This window comes from Scomber japonicus, chromosome 5 (genome assembly GCF_027409825.1).
Source record: "Scomber japonicus isolate fScoJap1 chromosome 5, fScoJap1.pri, whole genome shotgun sequence".
NCBI lineage: Eukaryota > Metazoa > Chordata > Actinopteri > Scombriformes > Scombridae > Scomber > Scomber japonicus.
In genome coordinates, this window is record NC_070582.1 from 30,473,308 (window position 1) to 30,500,015 (window position 26,708).

Here is a 26,708-nt window from a genome sequence, read left to right on the forward strand (position 1 = left end):
AAGGTTATACTAAAATTCAAATTTTTCATATTTCGTCTAGTTTATTGTCCACAGTCAGTATAAATACACAGACACACACATGTTTACCTAAGTCACTTTTGAGGTATTTACATAGACTTACGGTACATTCATTTCCTGGAGACTTGCCATAACCTTACCCTAACCCTAACCTGACATATCTACCTTACCTCACACTGACCCAAAATTCTGCGTTTTACCGCACAGCAAGTCTCCTCCAATCAACTTGTCTTGAATCTCGTGTCTGTTATGTGTCCCTGAAAGTGACTTAAATCACACGCACACACAGACACACACTCACAAACACAAGTAGCCTCTGCATTCCGTTCTACCCGGGCCGTGATTGGTTGAACAACACGCCTGTCATATTTTTACAGCCTGAACTCGTGTATGATTGGCTAGAGGGGGGCCTACGGCGGTTGCACAAGCACCATTGGTTGAAAAACTAGGTTAGTGGTCCGACAGGCATGACGGTGAAGAGAAACTGGGTCACCGATTGAAAAATCGTTTATGTCACAGTTCTGTGGGTTGCTATTACACAGAACACAGCGGCGTTCAATGGATAGACCAGCCTCATTGGACCAGTTGTAAGTATGGAATTATAACAAGCCTACGGGTTATCGATATAGCACCTCGGTTGACTTTGCTAGGGTTTAATCCATGGTGGAAATCGTCGATGTTTTTCCCGGTGCTGTGGTCATGTCAGTGTGGGTTTCTACAGCAGGAGGAGGGACGTTAGCTCGCTGGCCAAGTCTTGACAGTTAGCGTCCCTCGGCTAGCAGCTGTATGCTAATATTAGTCTACGGGTTAAATGCTATGTTATGGATATAAGGTCGGAAAACACATATAGACTGACGGGTTTGCTTGAACTGTCAGTCATTGCCGCGGTTCACAGGAAGCTCGTATGTAGGTAAGTGCCGGTCTGGAGGGGCTGTTAAATGTTCACTAAACGTGACGAAGTGAACAATGCTAACACGCTAGCAATGTAAACAGGCCTTGGTGGGCATCTGGCACACGGTTTCTTCGACAGCAGGCATTCCGCTGCCTTAAATACAAAGCCCCCATCTGTATATCTCTTCACATAACAGCACAGCGATGAGTGGTTGCAGGCAGTAAGGAGACCATGGCTGTGTCGAAACCGTGGATTCACATTTGGTTATGAAATATCTTGACACAGTGGCAGTGGAAATGTGGCGACCGCTCACTTTCTGCAGTCTCCGCAGTGGCTGCCAAAGGATGATCATGATTGTGGGCACTGGAATATGATTACATGATGCACCAGGTATAATCATGTACTGTTTGGTGTATGATTTTGGGGCGAGAGTGGTGGTGTGGGGCGGGGGGTCCTTGGGTTGAAGGAACAACGGGTCCATGAGGAAGTTTCCTGGAGATCTCCATCAAGATGAGGAATAGCTGCTTTTCAGTGTTATTTAATCTTCTGAGTCATACTCACCAGCATGAATCCTGGATGATTGGATTTTTAATGACATAGTCTTATCCACCAGGGGTTCCTGCTCTGTTGTGCATCTAAGTTAATTGGAAATCCTTGATGTGAAAAAAATGTGGCAGGTGTTGATTAAAAGTCTACATGATGTTTATTTTGAGTGGTTTTAGATTTAATGTACATGCTGGATTTTTGATAGTCAAACTTGCTTTGAAATGAATTCTTTCTAATCCCTGTAGAAATTATTCTCATCATATGTACCAGGGCAGTAGTGTTATCAGCAGTTTAAGTATTAACCTTTTCGTGACAGGAAGAAACACAGGCTGTGAACTTCAGACTTGGACTGACAAGTGTTGTTTTTGCTCACACATTAATACTTATCAGTGTCAGTATGTTACCAGGAAGGAATTGTGATAACAGCAGTTTGTTGTGATGATTCAGCAGAACTGTGACAATTGTTAGGATTATTTCTTCGGCTGTAGGTCAAAACAGACGAGACAACAAACACGTCATTTCTGTAATGAAGTGGTGATGATATTGAGATAGGACAAATTAAAGAGAAAAATTAGGTTGACTTATGAATTAATTCAATTATTTGTTGAGCAACTTCTATCCTGTGATTTGTAATGTATACTGATTTGATTTTTCACAATATGGGAACTCAGTGGATGCATTTTTGTCAGTAGTAGTAGGCGGTATTCTTCTCTGCTAACAATATATGGCAACAATAATTTATTTATAATGCCATAATGACTCAATACAGAAACAACCTACAATCTTCACAACCGATTAGACCCTTTTTTTAGTTCAGTGAAAGAAAATCAAAGCTATTATAATCTATCTGTTACTGATAATCGTAGTACCTGTAGGACCTGTTACTCTACTTTATTTAATTAGTAGACATATGCTGTTTGTTGAGAACAATCCAAGTTATATTGAGTCTTAAATCAATTAAAGACAAGTGATAATTATAAGCCATGCATTCCCACGCAGATGCTTTCAATTATTCAGGCTGATTAGTGGGGTCTGCACTCCCAGGGGTCCTAAAGCAGGTTCCAGTGGGTCACTAGCAAAAAGGGAAATAATACATTTTCACTATAATTCCACCCATAAGTAACACAATGACAGAATGTGTGACTATTACAGTCATGTGTTTCATATGCTTTTTTGTAATAAAACATTTAAAAGCAAAACTCTTGGACAAAATCTTATCAAGTGGAGGTCTGTGGTCTATCTCGTGTCAGTTTACGGGATTTTGACGTGAATACGTTTGAGAACCACTGGATTACACCACTTCACAGGTTACAGTTCGGGGTTGGGGGGGTATACTGGGAGGTCAGCAAAGCCAAATGACCAACAGTCTATGTATTTGTGTGCTGTGGGGATAAGCAGAGGGAGACAGCAATTAGCACAAGCAGTGTTTAATCTTAAACTGTGGTAGTTAGCATGGCTAGCTGGTAAACAACAGCTTTCCACAAATCTGCTTCCATCTGGCTTCTATTGAACTTGCATAATTTCCTCACTGAAATAAACGGGGAGCAAATTTCAAGTCACCCTTTACCTCACCTTCAGGAATAATAGTGTCCCTTTATACCTTACATTAAAATGCATCTTTATCCAGATTGAATGTTGATATGATTCAACTTGATTGCGTTTACACCTGATATTACATCTAATGTCCCTAAAGTCCACATTGATATCCGATTGCATGTCTAGCTCAAACAGTTGAACGTCACACCCTCCAACAAAGAAAACTGACGTGTTTAATTTTTCATTGACATTGGAGCCAGGACCGATGAGTAGCTGTTCTCAACAATTTGCTTCATAAATGACTCAGTTGCAACATGTTTTGCTTGTATACGTCGGACCAAACTGAAAGCAGACACTTGTTTTCATTTAGACTCTATTCACGACTCTTGAATATCCATAGTTCTCTTGTCTCTTGGTCTTGCCACTGTTGCTCATGTGGGAATGTTGGGTCTCTTTAAAGTTAAAACCTGAAGAGTTCGGTTTAGGACCTGCTCAATGTGTAAAGTGCCTTGAGATAACTTTGTTGTGATTTGGCGCTATACAAATAAAGATTGATTGATTGATTGATGTTAGTAGCTTAGCTCACTAACTAGGAAATGGCTGCTACCTTGTGGGTTTGAAACAGTCACACGTGATTGAGTATTTCCACCCACATAGTTGTTGTATGTGGACCGACATCAAAAAGGTGTCCGTGACCACATCCAGAGGTGGTTTGGCCGATCGTATCTCAATCTATCCTCAATGCATCGTGGGTGCATTTGGATCTGTACTTTCATGTGATCAAGCACTTTCCAATTGCAATCCTATTACCCAAAATGCACTATAATGCAAGATGTCAATGGGGCTGTGATGTTGTTATATCTTTGCTACAATCACAGAATCAGACACATCAATCATGCACCATCTGTGAACACCCACACAGTTCTGAAAAGATGTCAAATCAAGCAAAATACGTGGAAATCTATGTGGTATCATTTTTTTTTAAATATGGATTCTCTGTAATTGGTAGACCAGTCTTGCAAGGGTCTGCAATAAAGCACAAAAGCAGTAGCCATCGTGAGTTTCTTGGATGAAGTGCCGGAGCCAATATGCTTACCTCAATTCAGTTTGGATGAACTCAAACTTCCAACACATCATCACGAAAAACAACACCTTCTACAGTGCCATCGCTGGCATATGGAAAACCACCGGCACTGTGCCCACTTCACAGGCTCCGATCACAGTTATCCAAGCTGTATGGAAATTTTGCAAAAACTGTTCCACAGGGATACACAGATCATTTTGTGCCCAGTCTGCCTATTGTTTATGTTTTTTAATTTAAATATATTAATTACCAAAAGCAAGCTTTGATTTGGTCAAAGATGAATGTCTTTGTGTGCTTCACTTGTAGAGCACTGCTGTGATATTTGTCCGACCCTCCACTTCAGTAGACACTTGGACTTATCTCAAACATTAACACACCATCATAAAAATACTAAATCCAGAGCTTCATCCAGGAAAGTGGTTCAAATTGCCGGCAGTGAACACCCATGACCAAAGAGACCTGCCAAGTTAAACAAGTCAGGATACTGGCACAGTGTCTAATTTCATACCTGATAAGAGGCATCTAGAGCTACAGTTACTGCTCACATGCTGTGTTTCAGCAGATCAAACGCATCCTGAAGACTCATTAACACAGAGATGTGTTACTCGGGGACTTTTAGGAGAAACTCTTTGATAATCTGTGCATTTCATTGAAAAAAGGTGACCCCTAGTGTTGAAAATGGAGCATGTATTTACAGGTGTTTGACTTTTGAGTGATGGTAGTCCTTTTCATGTTGTGCTACCTGCTCTTATGTTTTCTTCATGGTCCAACTGAACTATAGGAATATCATACATGAGTTTTAGACTATGTTTTCCTTGAGGATCATTAAGGGCTTGAAGCAATCTCTGAATAGTCACTGGTGTTTGGAGGTGTAGTGGAAACCTGTCAAAGCAGTCTCCCATCAGAACAGGACCAGGCCTCTGTGTTTTGGGGTACGATACCATTGTGTTTATTTTCCCTTGTCAAGGACTAGCACAGCCTTGACACATCCACACAGCTACAACACTTTCAACTGTGTATTTCCTGCATTCCTTAAATGGGCACCTGGTGACGTCAAACAAAATAACAGGTGTAATCACATTCAACCGGGCAGAGGTCCGATCAGAGAGGTGAAAACGCCTGTGTGGGTATGCTGGTGTATATAGATATAAGGATGTTTCAGAGATTACTTATCTAGCTAAATGTTGCGTATAACAGAATAGCTTGTACTTGTATTTTGACCCTGTTGTTCTGTGATTCCCTACCAAAGCTGCAGTTTCTTGACAGTGACCTTGTTCTAAGTAATAGTGACGGAGACAATGAATGAGGAATGAGCTGATATACACTGTGTAATATAAATATGTGTAAATGTGACAGCTGTTGTGGTTCCTTCTCTTTTTAATGGCCCTTAAAGTAATCTGCTATGGGCTGTTTTCAGTTTTAATCTCAGTGTTTTATTCACATTTGGCACTGAAATGTATACTGGTTGGTCACGTCATAGGTGGACAGCTATAACCAGGTATGAATGACAGCCAGGCTGCACCCAGGTTTCTATTGGGTCTTTGATTGTGACAGGTGCTCCGGGGTCATGTGACCACATATAGTTTGACTTGTTAGTCACTTCCAGGTCACAGGTCATGGTTTCTCTCAAAGGGTGATCGGGCCCCAATGCTATGACACCAATCAGACACGCTCAGTCTCTGCCTGGTTTAACAGCCTTTCTTTGTGAAAACCTTTGAAAATGTTTGACTCTCTTATTCTTTTACTGGTTTTAGTTGTGTGCATTTTATTATTTTATGATTATATATTTTATACATCATGTACTATTAACTTCTGTGCGTATGTCTTTACCTCTGTGCTCCTTGTTTGGTTTTATTTTCTTTTGTAAAGCACTTGTCCTCGGGTCAATCTTGACCTGGGAGGACAACAGGCATTAACTAAACATTGAGGTATATTTTCATTTAAATGAGGCCAATTGACCATCATTTCCAAACAATAAGTGTAATACTTGTGTTAATAAGTTGGAATGAAGTTGGTTAAAAAGGTCTAACACAGATTTGGGTGATAATTTATACCTTAAGCTTTATAAACAATCAAACCAAATCACATGACAAAAATTGCACAGTTGACAGGAAGAAACCAGGAGGGTTAATAAAGGCGCTACATAAATAAAGTTTCTTGAATCTTGAAATACATTTTGGCATGATGTTTAAAATGTCTACATAGTTCAAGTACTTATAACATGCACAAATTGTAAATTATGAGTCAAAAAGTGCCGTAGATGATAGATTTATGTGACTGCCGTGAAGAATGTGTCTCTTTTGGCTGTTGGCGTTTGTTCATGAGATAGTTGAAAATTAAGTCATGGATTCTACTTTTGTTTGTTTACCACATTAGCTTTCATTTGTTCAATGTTTCGTTTTGGTTTCTGGCAGATCACAGGTCACATACTATGTGTTCATCGGAGAAAACAAAAAACTGCTGCCTCCCACTGCTAGAAACAAAGGCTGACAAGAGTAGCGAAACCGCATTTAACCGTCAAATTTAAGGTTGAAAAAAACCAAACCAATGTGTAGAATTATGCTAAAATGTGACACCTTTCACATTACAGCATTATTATTAGAGCAGCTCTGAAAGCGGCTGAGCATCACACCAATTTCATGCCGATGCAACAAGATGAGGAATCATTTGCTTGTATGTTTGATTATTGTTAAATGTAACGAACGTATTGAAATTCTTTTTCCGATTCTTTCAACACAAAACAAACATTCGGATTTTAATTTGAACACTCTTTTAAAGGTAAATGTCGTTCAAACAGCAAATACAGAAATGCTGCTGTAATACAAAAACTCCACACACTCAATTTCCTGCCCTCATTGTTTTGTACTCATCAAACACTCAAAGCTCTCGGTAGCGGTTGTGTCAGTATTAAAACCTTCAATGAAGTGTGGTCACCTTTAGTGAGTCACACAAAGACAAAAAAGCTAATGTAAGCAAGGAAGTTATACAGAGCCAATCTAGCATGACTAAATATGTGTACTCACTACTAACAGTGTAAACTGGCTCAGCTGCAAAGCCTTCTAAAATCTCTTTGCAGTCATATTAAGGAATTTCATTCACAATATATCCATTCATATTTATATACAGAGTGTTTCTGTAAGTGTGTTTTCATGGTCTAGGGTTGTATGGTAGTCTGATGAAGTTGGTTGGGATTGATGAAATAACCATTTTTAGAGGTGGTGCATTAAAATAAAAAATGTAAGTAACCCCTAAATGATTTCACAAAAAGCATTTCATACTTATTTACAGCTTTGGTATCAACACAATCCCAACAACTTCCATCCTTATTGTAGAGCAGTTAGTGTGATTTGGGAGATGGGGCAGCTGACTCACTGCTTGGACGTTACCGTGGTTTTATGAACAGGCTTGCCGGCTGCTTTCCGACGGTCTGAGTGGGTGTCGAGTGGTAGAACAAGGAAATTAAACTGAATGGCTTGCTGACTCACTGACGAAGTACAAGTAGGTGGTGGATGGAAATTGAGGCTGGCTGGTTGGAGACCATAGAGACTGACTGACCCAGTTTCCACTCCAGCACCAGTTCCTTTTCAGTGTTCAATCATGACAGAGTGGTTTTCCCCTTCTAGCCCAGAGCTTTGTCCCAGTAAAAAAGGCTCACCGAGCCTCTCCTGACCTAGAACTGCGCCGCCTGCTACTTCAACAGCGCTTCTTGAGCTTTGCATTTTTTGTCATCACTGCAGATAGAAAAATGTAGGTGACCCACCAAAGTGTTTTTTTTCCTGATCTCTTCCAGGAATCGGTAGCAGTGTGAGATTGGAATTCATTGTGTCGTCATTTTCTTACTAAAGGTTGTTCAGTTTTACATCATGTAGAAAGCAAGATTGTTTGCTTGTGCTTTTGAATGATTTTTTTTAGCAGGCTTGGCTACAACATATAAAATAGATGGTGTGGTATTTACCCCGGTTTTGGGGTCACTGTTTCGACACAGCAGGCAATCTATTTTTGCACAGTTCTTAGTCCAGTGAAATACAATATATACAACGTAACTACCAGATAAGATAAACAGCCTTTTTATCTTGAAAAAGTTAACTGCATTTGACTGAATGAATTTGAAATCATCTTACAGTCTCCTGCCTGTATGGGAGTAACTAACATCATATCTCCAGCAGAGGATGACTTGCTTGCATTGCCGTTTATAATCTCAAAATGGCCTTCCTTTGTTCACAGGTGTGTGGTAATAGTATTCTCATTTTCTCCAACTGGGCCATCTTCAGGCTTGTTGGTGCAGACGTATTCTCCATTATCCTGATTTTCCCTCTACTATCTTTCTTACCTGTATTTGGATGAATCGTGGTCTCTATGGCTTTCAATTTTTTTTGTTTAGTCCAACAAACAAAATTATTAGTTATTTCATTGGCATGTAAAGCATGTTGACGACATACCAAGCAGAACTGGCTTTTCTTCTTGTAAACTAATCATTCACATGACTCGCCATTGTTTGTTTTCTCCACTGTTGTACGCCCATTACCTCTATTTGGCCCGTGTCTCCTCCTGTGAGGTTTTCTCTGCAGACCTCTTAACCCTTGTGATGTAACACCAAATTAATTTTCTGAGTTGACGATGTTGCCTCAGACATGCAGCTCTAACCTCCGTCTTCTAGCATGAGATCATCATGTATGTAGTCATCATGCCCATATTTAAGACCTTACAATATTTTCACTTGAAACGAAAATCAGACATTTTTTTCAAGACAAAATTCCCTTTGTGACATTAAAGATGATCTTATCTTATCATAGAAGTTAGCTGAAGACAGTGTTTCCTAGATATGAGAAGATATAAGAAGCCTGCTTGGTGTAACTTTGTCTGAAATCAAGGAGCCATTGTTTTAAAAAAGGTGCTGAAGATTTCTGCAAGAAATTTCAGGAGGTGTAGCAGGACTATGGGAGGAACTGGACCGAACACTCAGTTCACACCAACCCCCGACCTCAGTTATGTTCTCAGAAGCAGCGCTGAGCTGTCAGGGGTAGTTATGACATGGTAGTGTTCATGAACAGCAGGGATAGTGTCTTAATACCCACAAGCAAGCATCAAATATTTATAATAAAGGAGCAGCTATGCAGACTCAGGTTTGCAAACTGCTTCAAACATAAATGGATAAAATCTGCTTTTCGTTTTCACCTGGACATTAAACCTGCAGTTTGGAACTTTTACACATCCGTTACATTCAAGCTTTCACAAAACAAATTCACACAATGTTGATTAAGCCAATCACTGGCAGATAAATCTCCCTGTACTTCACAGAATAGTGGAGTTTAATCTGATGTTGGTGTCTTCATGACTTTCCAAATGTTATTTGAACATTGAATTTTGATATTTAAAATAAGTCATTTTGAGAGTTTTGATGCTCAAAACAGTTAATCCACTATTTTACAGCCCCAACAGTAGCGCTGGAGTAGGCTACGGTGGAGCAAGTGCTGTTAGCAACTGTCAACAGAGTTGTTGTAGTTCCTCTCACTGCCAGAAGGGGGAGACAAAAGTCTTGTACTTCACCTTTAATGGAGATTCAGTAAACGATCCAATTAGACCAGATTCAGGTTTTTCAGGTCAGTAATAATGAAGTGTTACGTAGAGTGAGTTTTGTTTATGTTTTCTGTTCTACTTTACCTCACACGACCGTCTTTCTATCTCTTTCTAGCGGTACATGGTTTGCACCAGTTTCCTAAGGATCAGATCACATCAAGACCGACAGACCACATCAAAGCGGATGAAACTAGGTCAGGCTGAATCAAACCCGACTCAGACTAGGTCAGAACGACGGAGCAGACCAGACTGATCCAGACGATACCAGGCCCGTTCAGGAGGCTTGTTCCAGTTTCCTATCCAGGTAACTGAAGCAGCTCTGTACTCTGCGTTCAGGCTGTTCCCACTCATATTTCACAGAGCCACATTTGAACCGAGGAAGGCTGCCCACTGATCTTATGCATCAGTGTGACTCATGTGATATCTGCCAGAGAGTTAAACACACTAACAGAAAAATGTAGACACTCGCTTTTCTGGCACACACTCATCCTGCCTTGCCCACTCCTACTTTAGTTAGTAATAGTGATGTGTAATAATAGCTAGCCTTCACTGAAAACATGTTGGGCAAACTCAGGAGAGACCCAGCAGCCATTTATCAGTTGAGGAGAGGCAGAGTTCCTCACAAAATTGAGAATAGTTGATCCACCTTAAAGGTCAGCCCACCTTAAATGAGCTTTATTATGGCTTTATGCATTACAGTTGAAGTTATGCAGGTCTAACTTGACCCATATATACATTTTAGAGAAGAAAAAAACACCTTTAAAAACTTAAACTTAAAACCAGAAATTTGATGACTTACCTTCATGTGACCCAAAATATACAAAAAGTAAAATATTTCAACTTTCTAAAAAAGAAAAGTGCAGTTGATACACATTTTGGTTGAGTGTTTGACTCAATGTGTAAAAACTAAAGAATACACTGAAAGCTTCATTACGGATTAATCACCAGTTTATTAATAACTGATTGAATGATTTGAGGTACTGAATTTATGTGTAGAGACTAATTATGAGGGGCTACTGTCAACAGTATACGGGTTAAAAGCTTTTAATATGAAGCAGCAAGACAGGAAATGCTGGAAGGGGGGCCTTAAAGAGACAGGAGCTAAGACTTGCCTGTTAGAGACAGAGGCTGAACTTAGGGGCTGCATACATAATCATTATAAGATAAATAAGGAGTTTTTTTAACACTAAATCATGCAAAGCTGTTCTAATAGAGTCCAAAATTACAATATAGAGCTGGAAATGAGCATAGTAGGTTGCCTTTAAGTCGTTAGCTTTGAGCCAATCCTGGTCTAGGATGCAACTTACACAGGAAATTTGAAGTCTGCAGTGCACAAACACTGAGAATGGACGTTTTTAAGGTAATTGAAATTTCTTGTGAAAAAGAAAACACATTGGACACAAACTACTATTCAAAGCCAGTCAGTCAGTGGGCGGTGGAAGAGGTATTCAGATTCTCAACTCATGTAAAAGTAGCAGTAATACAGTGTTAAAATGATTTATACTACTGTACTCTACATTGAAAGCATTTCTCAGCATACTCCAGTCTAAATAATAAATTTGGGTCTAGCCGTGTGAGTCACAGAGTTCTAAACCCCACAATTGAAAATCTACACAAACTCACTTAAGCTCTGACGCTTAACAATCTGTCATCACATCTTTTGTCTGGACCTCTCTCTCTTTCTTACTGGCAAAGATCAGCATATAAAAAAAACTTCAGGTATTCACTTTTAGCCAGCGCTGCTCCCTCTCACCAGTTTAAAAGAACAAACATGGCCCATGTTAGGTCATATCCACAGCCTCTAATGAATGTTTATTCCACCAGTAATTCGATGACAGGGCCAAAAAATTCAACCCGTGCTGTTGTTGGATAAAAGCGCACTCTGCAAGCTCCCGTCTGAGATCATTCATGAGGCAAAAAATACTTTCACACCACTGTGTAATCACCAGGTTTTTTTTTTCTACTTCCAACAAACCAACAGAGTGATACATTTTCTCTGTGGCTGATTGCGTCATGTCTGTATAAGGACTTTTATTCTTTCCAGCCAAAACTTTAAATCATATATCAGTCATCATCATCTAAAATGAAGTGCACCAATATAATCAACATCGCACATCTTCTGCTGCTATGTCTATTTAACACATACAGGACATTTAAAAACCAAAATTAACAGTTAAACCACGTAGATAAGTCGTCACTCAATGTGCTTACACTGCATAAAAGCTGGATCTGGGATGAAGTGAGGTAGTGGAGAGAGCACATGACACATCACTACCACATAGATTAATATCACTCATGCAACTGATACGGGGTGACCTATTTCTGCTTAGGGAAATAATTATTGTGACACACAGTATTTCTACACATGCACCCACCGACACAATAGTCACTTCCTGTTCATTCTGCCTCTATATTTGACCTAGATAATGTGATATTTGCAGCATGTGTCCACGGCAACTCCAACTGTTTTTTTGTTATGGTTGTTTTTTTTGTTCCTGCTAGCTCTCTTCATAAAATGGGATTTTTCTATGTGTGTTTACAGTTGAGGGCTCCAGAGTGGATGGAAGGAGATGATTTTAACACAGAGGCTGTGATGAACATCTGTGGTGAGTGTGACTTCAATAACATCCATCCCTTCTTTTTAAACAGAGACACTCCCTGTCACGATGACAAATGTTTTTCGACCCATCCCGAGGAAGACCCGCCATCTTTATTCTTTTCCTCCTGTCCATGTGTCAGCTCAATGATTTGTGAAATGGAAATGTTGAGTTTTTGAATATTTCCTTACCCCTAGATAGAGCCACAGAGGCCTGCTTTCATTTTGACTTTTTTTTTAACCATTATATATATATATATATTGTTACCAGTTAATACAGTCCATAAACATGAAATGCACACACTGTGCTTATTAGTTGCTCGTTGTGAGTGGGTGTCTTATCTGTTACTGCACTGAGAGTGTGTCACCTCATTTGTTGCCATGTCAACAATAGTGACATCCAGAGCTGTGTCTGAGCTTTTATTTTCACTCTAAATGCTTTTACAGTAAGAATATAATCATCAGTCATTACATAATAATTGTAGAGTTTTTAATCAACTCCATTCAGAAAAAGGTTGTGTGGTCCTAGTCTCTGGAACAGCCTTTTGTTTTATGTTTTTAGCCTCTTTTACTACTCAGACAAACTTTTTTTCTTCTATTTTAATTCCTCTTTGTAACACACCTTTTTATGTCTGGTGTTACTTCATCACATTTCCTCTTTTATTGTTTTTTATTTTATTTTCTTCTTTTCTTTCTTTGTTTTCTTTTTAATACCACACCTCTCATTTTTGGTTTTACCCATTTTTAAAAATCATTAATTTATGATGTTTCCTTTATCTTTTCTTATCTTTTATTTTATTTGAGTACTCTGAATGTTTACACATTTTATATTTCCTCACGATTGATTGATTGTTTGAAGAGTTTGGGCTGAATGACAGATGTGTGGGGTTTTTTTTCCTGTAGATGACCTGATGGCAGACCAAAGGATGGACATCTCGTCTACAATGACTGACTTCATGTCTCCTGGTTCCACCGACCTCATCTCCAGCTCCATCAGCACGCCTGGCATGGACTACACCCGCAAGAGGAAGGGCAGCACCACCGACTACCAGTAAGGACACTGAGAAAGAGAAGGAGGGGGGGGGGGGGGGTTACAAAGAAACTTAAAGATGGTATTTTTAAGTCTTATAACAAGACTAGGTCAAAATTTAGTATATGGTTTTTTGTTTAAATCTAACACAAGATGGTAACTTCTTTAAGAATGTAAAATTAGAGCAAATATATAACATATTGTTAATTACCAGAGAAATTAGGATTTTTTAAAATATTGGTAACAAATCAGTTTTCCAAGATTCAACTGAAAATGAGCCCAAAACACTCAATAACAATAAAATGTGAGGAGTATAGTTGTGCTTGTATAGAATCAACACATAAGAGCTATGAGCTAAGAGCCTGTGAAAGTTGGAGGGTTTGATAGCAAGTTTAATGACATCATGAGGCCACATTAATAGACAATGAAGACCACATGATATCTTGATCTTTCAGAAATCTTTTGATCCAGTTCATTTTGATCATACATTTTGATAATGTGGTTGAAGGAGGGAAAAGTCCAAAACGTTAAGACCTCCTTCTGTTAGAGATATAGACACAACCTCCTTTTTTCTTTTAACCTTGTGTGACTCTCCGATTAAAGTTAAAAAGCCCATCTAAACAAGAGGTTTAATGTTTGGTGATATCAAGGGAGGAAAAGACACAAGAGGTTGTTGTTTTTTGTGTAATGAGCAGCTCAAGCAGCCCATGTAGCAACTGGTCCTGATGGCCAGTCTGACTCTGATTCTGTATGATGACCCATGTTGAGCAGCAGGTCATCTCAGGATCAGATGAGATGGCTGGCTGACATTTGACCAGCTGCTCCTCACATACCCAACAACAACGTCAGCGTTATTTGGATAAACTGAGCACATATTTGGAATCTAAATGGTTACTTTCTCTCCTGAAATAATACCTAATAAAGCAGGCATGTCCAAACCATTCCATAAAGGGCCATGTCCCTGCAGGTTTTTGTTCCAACCAACCAAGATCATGCACGATTGAACTAATCAGCTGTCTGAAGACTGAGATCAGCCTGGTGTGCTCCTGCCTGCAGCCACATGCCCCTTAATGGAATAGTTTGGACATGCCTGTAATAAGTTGACATTAACAATCCTACACCAACATTTACTACAACTGTTGGCTCAGACATCATCATCATCATGAAATGCATTCTGGGATACTGCACAGAACCAACCAATGGTGTAACTTCATCACTCAGCTCATGACTCAGTGTTTTTAAAGTTGCTGTGCAACCAAAAATCTATTCCATGTATTATTAAACACTGTCATTAATCGTTGCTGTTTACACTTTACAAATAATTACATTTCTCCACATACCTCAATGGCACACACTGATCAATACATTTGTGTTTCTTTGCAGAATTGATGGCTTCTCATTTGAGTAAGTACGAACACGACATAATGTTAATAGATGTAGTACACAGTTTCAATGATCTCAGTTTGATTTAACACCTCAGAATAATGAAGAGAGTGAGAGCTGCTGAACTCAGTGAACCCTCACTGCGCTCAGCTTCTCTCTGCTCATCTGAATGCTCTACAGTGTTCTTCTCCAAACTAATTAGTCTTGTCTTTTCCTCCTTTTAGTGACATGGACCCAGACAAAGATAAACTAGGAGGGTAAGGTGCCGCCGTTACCTTGGCAACAAAGCTGCTGCTTTCATCTTTTGCTTGCTGTGTTTCTTTCCTATTCACTGCTTGCTGCATTGATCCAGTTTGTGTTTGAAATAAGTTAAACTTGACATAGTCATAGTAGTACTTATCTGTTAAATCTGCATATTGCATATGAATTGCGCATTAATAAACCCAAAGTAAAAAAAAATGTGATGGTCTAGAACTGCTCTATGTGTAAAATGCCTTGACATGACTTTTGTTGTGATTTGGCACAATATAAATAAAGATTGATTGACTAGATATGTTTAAACATGCAAAATTTATGCTGAGTCACACCAGCTATGAAATTGGGGCCAAAGCTCGCCCAACCCGCCTTGTGGTGATGTCACATCAACTGCAGCCAACCCTTGATGACCCCACCCTTCTGCCGTTTGCCCCCCCCCTCCCCAAACAAGCATATGTATTGCAGGAGTTTCTCTCTCTGTATCATATCAGCGTTAATTTACCGCAGATTGAAACATTTCCTGCTGCTGCTGCTTCATATTAAAAGCTTCCCTATGACAAACCTAACAGAAGGCTTTTATTGTGAAGAATTTATAGGAAATGATGTGTAAATCCACCGTTTTACAGCCTATAAAGCTGTAGAAAAAAAACCCCATGACTTATCTGTGCTCTAAATGTCATAAGTCATCATCTCTATCAGGAAAATGAAGATATATTTCAGTCTGAGTCTGAAAGGAAACTTTTTTTTTTTTTTTTTTAAATGCCAAAGGGTGCGGCGTGAATTCTCTTCATTGTTACACTTTTTACATAAGCCAACATGTGACGCAGAATACGCAGAGGTTTTATTCAGCATTTCATCATATCTGCATTACATCAGTCATCTGATCGTACAAGTCCAATATAACCACAGAGCATTACCCTTGTTGCATAAGCTATTTGATGCAGTTTAAACCAACAAATGAGGCTGGAAGCGGTGAGGTCAGCTGTGACCCCATTCCCCTCCCTTCCCTCCCTCTACAAAATACCTTCTGTCCCATAAATTTTAACTAAGCCTTCAACGTCAAATCCTGAAGAATATTTTCCCCCTGTTTGCCAGTTTCCCCCCCTTCTAATATTTCTCTTCTCTTTGTCTTCCCAGCGACCAACAGGGCCGGATTAAGAATGCCAGGTATAAAATCTCTTTTCCATTCTCTCTCTTGCCCACCCCCCCTCCCTCCTTTTTTTTTCTCTCCTAATCTCCCTTTCATGAATTAAATGTCACTCTGTCCTATTGGAGACAGGGAGAGCTTTGTGTGTACGTTGATAATGGGAAACTTTATACATTGAAGTGTATAGATCGGAGCTTTATGTGGAACTAAGAGCTTACCTAATGGCGACAGGCTCTCTTTCTCTCGCGTGGAGAAGAAGAAACACCCACTGTAGCTGTAGCTGTAGCTGTAGCTGTAGCCCAAGAAGAAGTGAAGGCGGAACAGACTGGCTGTGTAGACCCCCAGGATGTGTTCTTACACTCCTAACTAATAGACTCCTCTCCAAAAATGGCATTTTACATCTCATCTTGGAGAGAAGTGTTTTCTCAGAGCCAGCAGAGCTGATTTATATCATGTTAGATAAGACTAAGAGGTGATGGATAATCCGGAGTGGAAGAATGCAGCTCCACTTAGAAGGATAGCTTGCCTGATCTTGCATTCCTACCGCATGCAGTTTTAGGAATTTGTCTTTTTATGTAACGGGTAGATCACAGGGAATCACAACTGTATGTATTTACTCTGGATTTTCATTTGGGAGGGCGGCAAAAGGAAGTTTAATCTGTACGATCAGCCTGTTAACTTCTCCCCTGTATCTTCCACAGAGAGGCTCACAGCCAGATCGAGAAGCGGCGCAGGGACAAGATGAACAGCTTCATCGACGAGCTAGCGTCGCTGGTGCCCACCTGTAACGCCATGTCCCGCAAGCTGGACAAGCTGACTGTCCTGCGCATGGCCGTCCAGCACATGAAGACACTCAGAGGTTAGGATGAGTCAGCACAATCGCAGCCAAACTGTCTGATGACAGAGTGTATAGATGGATAGGTGAGCTGGTGGAGGATGTCTCTCATGGTTCCTGGATGTATGGAGACAACAAACTAAAGGATGTAGGATCAAATAAGGGAGTGAAAATAGTGCGTAATATATGCATAATTCATTTTTGTGAAGTAAAAAAAAAAAAAAGGTTTGTGCAAACTAAACTTACATTTTAATGCAGAAATTCACATTAATAGATCTCTCAAGTACTAAACTGGTGTTGGTTATGTGAGTTAGTGAGAAATGGTATGAAAATATGCGTCCGTGTGTACAAACAGGATCATCTAACACACAAAAATTAGACTCACAAAACCAGTTTTTTACTTGAGAGATCCAACAGAGTGAATTTGTGCTTTAAAATGTACAAATAGGAGTTTAGCAAACATTCAGATACAATAATTTTTTTTCTCATCACAAAATCTTTTATAAGGTGAATTTTTTCAATCAAAAAATACCTGCAAAATCATAAAAAGTGATGGTCTGTATAATAATATTTTATTAAGACTGTGAAATGTGCTCTATAAGTAAAGTTCATTATTATTATTTTTTATCATGGCCTAATGACCATCTACAAATGTGGAACAAAAAAATAAAACTTCATGGCATACTTCAATTAGATGTAATTAAAAAAAAAAAAAGTTTCTTATAACTTTCACTCAAAGAAGGATAAAAAGTGTGTGAGGTGTGAGGTACGGTGCATGTGTGACCCGTGTGTTTACTGTTGTGTGCAGGTGCAGCCAACCCATACACAGAGGCCAACTACAAGCCTTCCTTCCTCTCAGATGATGAACTAAAGCACTTGATACTAAGGGTGAGTACAGCTAAACTGATGAGTAATATAGTGCAATACTTTCTTTAATAGTCTATGTCCTGTACAATTTAAAGGAATTTACAGTCCATCAGTAATTTTTTTCTTTGTGTATATATAAATATGTTTTTATGCTGTAAAGATATATTTGAAATGTCTATATATATTTATTCCAGTATATTGTGTGGTTAATCATGCAGGCTTCTGATGGTTTCCTGTTTGTGGTCGGGTGCGATCGTGGAAAGATCCTCTTTGTTTCTGAATCAGTCTACAAGATTCTCAACTACAGCCAGGTATGCACACAGTGTTTGAGCAGCACAGGAGAAAAGCAGGTGCTGACTTGATGATTTTTTAAATGTATTTATTTTTGGACTACCTATTGTTAAAGTCTCTCAACCTCAAAAAAGTCGCAGGATGTTTCATCAGTAAAAATGTCTCTGTCATTTGTCTCTCCATTTACAAATAAGCAGCTCACAGTTCTGACCTTGTATTTCATGAAAAGAAGAAAAGAAAGCTTTTTATATTCAAAAAAATATATTTCAACTTTCACAAATCAGCAGAATTTCATCACCATGAATAATCCAAGCTGCAGATCAGGACCACTTTTTACCCAAGTTGGAAATTCTGCATATCTCAGCAGTTTTACTTTTTAAAGGAAAAGTTAAAGTGTACCTTGTAAGTTTCCCTAAAAATCCACTCTGCCAAATCATTTCTGTAGCATTAATCACAGCAGAGACCCAGAGAAGTAAAGCTTGTTACAAGTCAGTTCTGCACTTACACATTTCCTCTGTTCCTTGTTTGTGTCTCCAGAACGACCTGATAGGTCAGAGCCTCTTTGACTACCTTCACCCCAAAGACATCGCCAAAGTCAAAGAGCAGCTGTCCTCTTCAGACACGGCCCCTCGCGAGAGGCTCATCGACGCAAAAAGTAAGAGAGCGCTGACTCACATCATCTGGTTTTTCTTTTCCTTTTATTTTGTATATGATGTCACTCTCTTCCTTTCACTCTGAGGACACTTCTGAATCTGTAAGTTAAACCAGTCTATTAAGATAGCATGTAAAACTGTGAAAAGCTGTGAGCTGTCTAAAGGCTGGTTTCTGATGCTGGTGATGATATCTATTTTGAATTTTACCACATGTGTTCTTCTTAAAATGTCAAAGCCTGTTGGAACAGCTTTGCACAAGTGTTTTGTCCACAGTGTTTTTCTTTTGAGCGTCATTTCAAACTCTTTTGACATTTAACACAATGTTTCTAGATTGTAAGAAAATAATTCTATTGAGGCTGAAATGACACTTTTTAAATCTGTTGCTGTGTTAACTGTTTGCCTGTTTTTTGTATTTTGCAGCGGGTCTTCCAGTGAAGACGGACATCACTCCTGGTCCATCTAGACTCTGTTCTGGAGCCAGACGGTCGTTTTTCTGTAGGATGAAGTGCAACAGGCCTTCAGTCAAAGTAGAGGATAAAGACTTTCCCTCCACCTGCTCTAAGAAAAAAGGTACTGACCCCACACCTCACTACCATATATTATTATTATTAGGTCTATTACTGAAGTTTGGGCCAGGTCCTACTTGGATCAGCTGGAATTTTTCTTTTGATGGCGTAAAACTGTGACATTTCTGCAATACACAATATATTGCGAAAAAATCTATAATATATCAAAATATCTGTAACTGAAGAAGAAAGAACAAATATTTCAGAGGAGGAAATAAGCAGATAACGTATAATGTTTAATAACAGTACATTAGTTTAACAGAAAATAAAATGCCACCAAGTATAAATATTACAACACTGATGACTGTAGCCTTCATTTGTGCCCGTTACACAGAGTTACTGGTACTGTTAACAAGTCTGATAAGAAATGAGATGAAGTTATGCTAATAACACTAAGATTTCAGACTTTTCTGTGGCAGTAAACACAACACTCAGCCGATAACTAACTGGGCTCTCTGTTTTTTTTCACACCCTCAGCTCTGCCTCCTTATGAAAGCAAAAGTCCTTGTTGTCCCTGTGTTCCTTATTTTCTATTTTTAAGGCTACATCCTTATTAAAAGCAGGAATCACACCTCAGTTGGCATGAGAGCATCCTAGTTACACAACCCAGGAAGGAGGCCTCCTTCTGTGCGTGTACTTATTTAACCAAACAGGTCCAGTAAAGAGGAACAACAAGCCTTTTTAATGGCAGAAAAACATGAATATGACTGTTACAGTATCCTGGATAAACTTTGCACATAATTATTTCAGCTGTAGTGATTTGGGGTTGGGGCATTGTGCAGGAAGTTTAAATATTCAAATTCTACATGGCAGGCAAACCAGGCTTTTAGTCACTCTTGCTGTGTCCTGGAACAGTGTGACAGTCAGGGAACTGAATTCAAGAACAGGAAATAAACATTATTTCTGCATCACTTCATTGTTTTATAATCTTTTGAAATACTTCTCATAACTTAGGGAGTCAGTTTGTACATGACAATTTTGGCGATTCTAGATCATTCACATCAACAAAAAGTCCTTACCTCGTCACACTAGAAGAAGCTTTTAGAATACTTCTGCTTCATTACGTCATCAGCACCACAGTGGCCTGAGAGCAGATGAGGCATATGGCTGGCTGCGTGTCACCCTGCTGCTTAGCTGCTGATGGGGAGAAGTGGAGTGTAAGCGGGAGCGTCTTTTATACTCGGAGTAACATTCGCAGGCCGTCCGAGTCACGCAACTCACATGGGCTGCATCACCATCATCACCGTTCATGTTGAATATTTTAGAGTTTAGCTGAATATTTTATACAGACCGACTTAATTCACCCTCTGATGTTGTGCTTTGGGGTTCACAATAGAGTTCAGTCATGTTTTAAGCTGGCTAAAATCCTCATTGGCTGCTCTTTTTATATTTGTTAGAGTATCATAGCCTTGGTAAGCAGTTATTTAAAGACATAGTGCAGATTTATGGTAGATGTTTTACCGGCTATTCAAAAATCTTTACAGCTGCATGATTTGTCTTCTTCTTTTGGCTATGACGGGGGCATCGCAACAAGATGGAATATTATAAAAATACATTTTTGCAAACTTTTTTCTTTTTACACATCAGACAGATGTTACTAACAGAGCTAGTTTTCATTTGGAGTTGTGTTTCTGGTGATCCGACCAATGTTGAGTCCAGTGTTCACACTATTTGTTACTATTTCTGGCACATCAAGTTTTTTTTAGAATTATTTATTTCTTATACACAATTTTTGGGGTATTTTTAGTCATTTTTTCAAACTTTTTTCCATTGTATAGTAAAAGATGTGTTTTGATGTTATATGGTAAGTTATCTTTATTGGTCGCCCTAGGGAGAAATTCAAAAACTGGCACAACAGTAGGTGCATAATGGTGAAAGTGATAAAAATAATAATAAAAGTAAGTAAAGTTCAATGTTACGTGTGGCTGTAGCTGCTGTTACCAAGCCTCCTCCTCCTGTGAGGGATCAATAAAGTATCTATCTACGTAAAATATAGCAAGCACACAAATATCAAGTCAGTGACGTACAGTATAATATGCAGTTTGACTCTAGGTTTTCAAATAGTGTTCTGGCCTGTTTCATATCTAGGTTTTTTTTAATTCATTGTTCCTCGGTTGGGTTCAGTTGGGATTTTATTAACTGTAAAATTAAATTAATCTCCAGACAGCATTAAAACCCCTATAATTGCAGCTTCTTCCAGTTTTGCAACATAAGATAAACCAATCAGAGCTGGGTGTGTCATCTAAACTCTGATCCCTGTCTGATTCAGCTCACTGAACTGTAAACATCTCCCATCATCCTCACAGCACGGGACGGCATCCCGCTAAGATGATCCCTGTTTATTTCCTTTTATAACCCCTCTCTCTCTTTATCTCTCTCTCTCTATCTCTCTTTACCTCTCATCCTCTCATTACAGCGGACCGTAAGAGCTTCTGCACCATCCACAGCACGGGCTACCTGAAGAGCTGGCCGCCTACCAAGATGGGTCTGGACGAGGACAACGAGCCCGACAACGAGGGCTGCAACCTGAGCTGCCTGGTGGCCATCGGCCGGCTGCACCCGCACATCGTCCCCCAGCCCAGCATGGCGGACATCAGGGTAAAGCCCACAGAGTACGTCTCCCGGCACGCCATCGACGGCAAATTCGTCTTCGTCGACCAGAGGTGAGACAGAAGCGTCCATCCACCTGTGTTGTCATATTGAAAAACTTAGTAGTGAGTCGTGTTGTTCAAAACATCCAAAATGTTCTGAAGTGATCTTTTTAAACGTGCATGAGTAGAGCAGCCTCAAGAGGATCTGCCTCTATTATTCATGAGTACGTTCAATTACAGTGAAAAATGCCACCGCTTCTTGTGGCAGCCGTGTCTCCAATTAAAAAAAAATCACATGGCCACATCTTGAAATATTAATGAGAAATCACCTCTGACACATTAGTGCAAACGTCAGGAACAGAAACCAGCTGATCCATCATCTGTTTCTTCCTCCTGATGGAATGAAAAGTTAGAATGTGCTTAAGTAGAGGTATTCATTATCTTACTCTATTAAATAGATTCTTAAAGGCTTAAATATTCTTTTTTTATCTGATTGATCTAAGCACTGATTAACCCTTACATTCTGTTCGGGTCAAATTTGACCCATTTTGGACCTATTTTTGACCTTTTGAAAGTAATGAAAACACCTTAAAATGACATTATTTAAGCCTGAAATTGTATCACTTTGTTGAAAATGGTCTAGACAATACAAAAATGGAAATATTTTCTTTTCTTTTCTTTTCTTTTTTTTGTAGCTAGGTTAGTGTTGGTTGGTTAGTTAGTTGGCTTTAATAGTTATAATGAACCAGACCAGTATCAGTATTCAGAAAGATGTAACACAAGTTCCCATAGAGCCCCGACCTCACACCCTGTATGCTGCTATTGGCCGGGAGCTGCACACCCACTGCCCAAAGGTTAAAGGTTAAGAAACATCTTGAACACAGTAAAACAATAAGAAAGTCCAGGCAGAGGGCAGAGTCTCTATAGATACATACACCCACACATTACTTTTGTATCAGTCAATACATTTTAAATACAGTTTGTATTATAAATTAAACATTATACAAAACTTAAGGGGAAAGAAAGGTAAAAACAAACACTGCCTTCATTTCTAACATTGTTGCACATTGTTACAGGAAATACAAGGTAGCCCTTTTAAAATGACTATGCTGTGAGGTTGTATGGTATTGGCCACATGGTGGCCAATACCATACAAGGATGTCCACAGATACACCAGTTTAAAATTCAAAAAGGTGCAAATACCAATTCATTAGTGTTTGATGAAGTTGTCCCACCTCTCAGTTCTATCTTTACTCTTCCTCTGTCTTTTACTGCCAACATTATTTCATAAGATGTGATCTTAATTAAGGATTCTATCCACTCCTTAAAAGAGGATCTTTCAGAGCTCTTCTAGTACTTGAGGACTAATCTGAGCATTGGAACGATCCCCACGTATACACTTTTAAAGTCAATCTGAAAAGTCAACACATCCTCATATAGAAGAATCTAGCTGGAAGTACTTTAGCTTTAATACTGGTGTAGAACAGAAGTGTTGAAACATGTTGAAAACCTTTTTTTTGTTTTTTCTTCCTCAGAGCCACAGCCATCCTTGCCTACCTGCCCCAGGAGCTGCTGGGAACCTCCTTCTATGAGTATTTCCACCAGGACGACATCGGCCACCTGGCAGAGTGCCACAGACAAGGTACCTGCTGACACACTGACAAAAAAAAAAAAAAAACTTAATGGAGTTTAAAAAAAGAAAAAGAAAAAAAAAGCTTAACTGCAACTGAATGAAGGCATCATGAATGAGTCAGACCTCTAATGCTTCGTGTGTTTGTGTGCGGCAGTGCTGCAGATGAGGGAGAAGATCAACACCAACTGTTACAAATTCAAAATCAAAGACGGCTCCTTCATCACGCTGAGGAGCCGATGGTTCAGCTTCATGAACCCCTGGACCAAGGACGTGGAGTACATCGTCTCCACCAACACCGTCGTCTCGTAAGTACCGGGAAACAGAACGCAGGTGCCTGAAACACTCAGTTTCAAAATATCTGAACATTATCCAACATGTGTATGTGTTCATATCTCCAGGTGTCCCATGATGGAGGGATCAGACTACCCTCAATCTGCCATCTCGCCACAGAGTATGGACAGTGTTCTCACTTCAGAGGGTAAAACATACTTAAGAACTTCCTGCAACCGCTGTCCATCATCCAAAAGTGTGAGTTATATATTCATGGCAGTCATTTAATTATTTTCCCGATCGCTTTCGATTGGTAGGCGGAGGACGGCGGGCGTTGCAGACGGTGCCCGGTATCCCCGGTGGCACGAGAGCGGGAGCAGGCAAAATCGGCCGCATGATCGCAGAGGAAGTGATGGAGATCCAGAGGTGAGATAGAACGAAACCTCCAAAACCTTTCCTTGGCCTAATTTTTAAAAATAATTAATAATTAAAAATAATAATTAAAGAGTAATGTGTTGATTTCACAGAATGACAGTTGTCAGTAGTTTCAGCTTCAGTGTGACGATTCAAAACAAATCACAGTGACTTCCGGGTAGAAGAGAAAATGTTGTGTTGTGCATAGAGGCGCCAGATAAATCAATCCAGTCCATAAAAAGATGGTCATGGTGATTCAGTGTAGAGAAGAACCAGCAGTTCTTGTAAAATAGGACAGTGGGATATCCACGCATTGTCATGGCAACACTGGCACATTTCAGCACAAGTGTTAAAAATAAAGTTGCATATAGGTCACATGTCTTTAGATCTGGATATTTGTAGCACTTCCATCCAAGTTTGAAGCCGAGAATTCTGATTCAGTGCAAGTTTTTAGTCCACGGTGATGATGAACAGGAAATGAAATGTGTAAGATGTGAGTGTGAAGTGTGTTTCAGAAGTGCTACAGCCATGTGTGTGTGTGTGTGTGTGTGTCTCTATCAGGATTCGAGGTTCTTCCCCCTCCAGCTGTGGCTCCAGCCCTCTGAACATCACCAGCACCCCTCCACCCGACACCTGTTCTCCCGGGGGCAAGAAGGTAAACGCCCACACACACACACACACACTCACACACACTCACACACACACACACACACACACACACACACACATACACACACACACACACACATACAAACAGGGGTCGATGGCATATTATCAAATCTAATCCAGTGCTGAATCTTCTTATTTGATCTAAAACTTTATTTAAACTGAAAGCAAAACAACCACCAGACAACAGCCAAGTTTCATTACTCTTAAAATGACAACCTGATGATAAATAAGTATTATCATCAGGTTGTTATTTTAAGAGGTGAAAGTAATGTAACTCTGATCTGCAGCTTCAATCCTCCATCTGTTTCTACACAAGATACGTTCAGGCACACTACAGAGTGTAGGTCACCTGTGTTTTGGCAGCGCTGAGACACTAATACTTAATTACTGTAGTTGCACATTTTAAACCAAAGAAAATAGACTCAAGGCTTAAAAATAATACACGACATTGCAAGTAAAACATGAGTGGGGAAAAAAAGTGTTTCCAGGTCTGACAAACAGGAAATAAGAGTGTAGACATTGAATGTCTTCCAACACTGATGCTAAGTTCAAAATCGCTCCCTGTTTACTTTATAGTGCAACATATTTACTTTCCTCTGAGTGTGAAATTGATATTATACGCTGCTCTCAAAATGAAACGCCACCATGAGGCAATTTAATGTAATAAATGAGAAAATAGAAACTGTCAGAGTCTACAGCTGTCAGTGATGACTCAATGTGTCTGCTGTACAGTGAGCTACAGTGAGATAGCAAACTGAGTGTGTATTATACTGTATGAGCAGTGGTCAATACTGATATTTTGCTTATACAGTATAAAGTATACCGTACTATATACAGTATATACTGTACATGTCACTGCTATATATTAAATTTAACTTATTAAATGGATGTTAATTGAATTTATTATGACTCATATTCGTATACACATTTACCTGCACTACTGCTACACATTAATTGCAAAGATCATGTATTTAATTTCTTTAAATGTATTGTTATATTAATAACTTCTTAAATCTTTATTATTTAAAAAGTGACCTATGGATTAGTCATGTGGCAGAACTTTTTTCCCATGAACCTCAGCATCCGCTCTTTGTCTGCAAACAAAGATGTTTGAGGACAGAACGGACACATTTTCAGCTCTGACTGAAACCGATCCGTCCTCGCTGTAAACTGACCCGCTCCTGTATGTGTGTCACTTCTATTCAGATTCAGAACGGAGGGACACCCGATCTGCCGAGCACAGGGATCATTCCTGGACCTGATTCTGTAGGCTACCCCTACTCCAACCAGTCCATAATGAGTGAGTCACGCACACTAAACTCTTCCTTCCTTTCTTTCTTTCTTTACTCTGTGTGGCTGTGAGTTTAGCCTAAATCTCCCTCTTCTCTTCTCTTCTAGGTGACAACTCCCACCTGAGTATAGACATTATGGAAGAGCCCGGTTCCAGCAGCCCCAGCAACGACGAGGCAGCCATGGCGGTCATCATGTCCCTGCTGGAGGCGGACGCCGGCCTGGGTGGCCCCGTCGACTTTAGCGACCTGCCCTGGCCTTTGTGAGGAAGCTGGAAGGGAAGAAGAGAACAAGAGAGAAAGACACCCTCCAGAGGCACTGATGGAGAGAGTTCAGTCAGGATGAATTCTAGCTGCCAGTTTCCTGCACTCTATCGACAACAACGCTGCAAAAAAAACATCTTAATAAGTCTTTCATCTGATTCAGAGTCCTAAAAGTACTACAAACGATTTCTGTGTCATCAAGGCTTTAAAGGTAGAGTCAGTCATTGTGAACTGAACACCCGTAAAACTCCTCTTAAAGTCACTTCTGCTCCTCCCAAATTTGGTGTCATGTGAGCGCAACA

General features: G+C 39.6%; 1 protein-coding gene across 1 annotated transcript; it reads left to right on the forward strand.

Annotated features, from left to right (window-relative positions):
* The first annotated feature begins 488 nt into the window (after positions 1–488).
* Positions 489–26,708, forward strand: LOC128358915 (basic helix-loop-helix ARNT-like protein 1). The gene is made up of 20 exons (XM_053319318.1): positions 489–605; positions 9,769–9,957; positions 12,196–12,259; positions 13,153–13,300; positions 14,663–14,683; positions 14,887–14,919; positions 16,055–16,084; positions 16,766–16,923; positions 17,708–17,787; positions 17,985–18,077; positions 18,595–18,712; positions 19,131–19,280; positions 21,693–21,939; positions 23,403–23,509; positions 23,655–23,805; positions 23,899–23,978; positions 24,088–24,196; positions 24,746–24,839; positions 26,060–26,153; positions 26,252–26,708. The coding sequence occupies exons 3-20, from the start codon at positions 12,214–12,216 to the stop codon at positions 26,407–26,409; spliced, it is 1,917 nt and encodes a 638-aa protein (XP_053175293.1). The 5' UTR covers positions 489–605; positions 9,769–9,957; positions 12,196–12,213; the 3' UTR covers positions 26,410–26,708.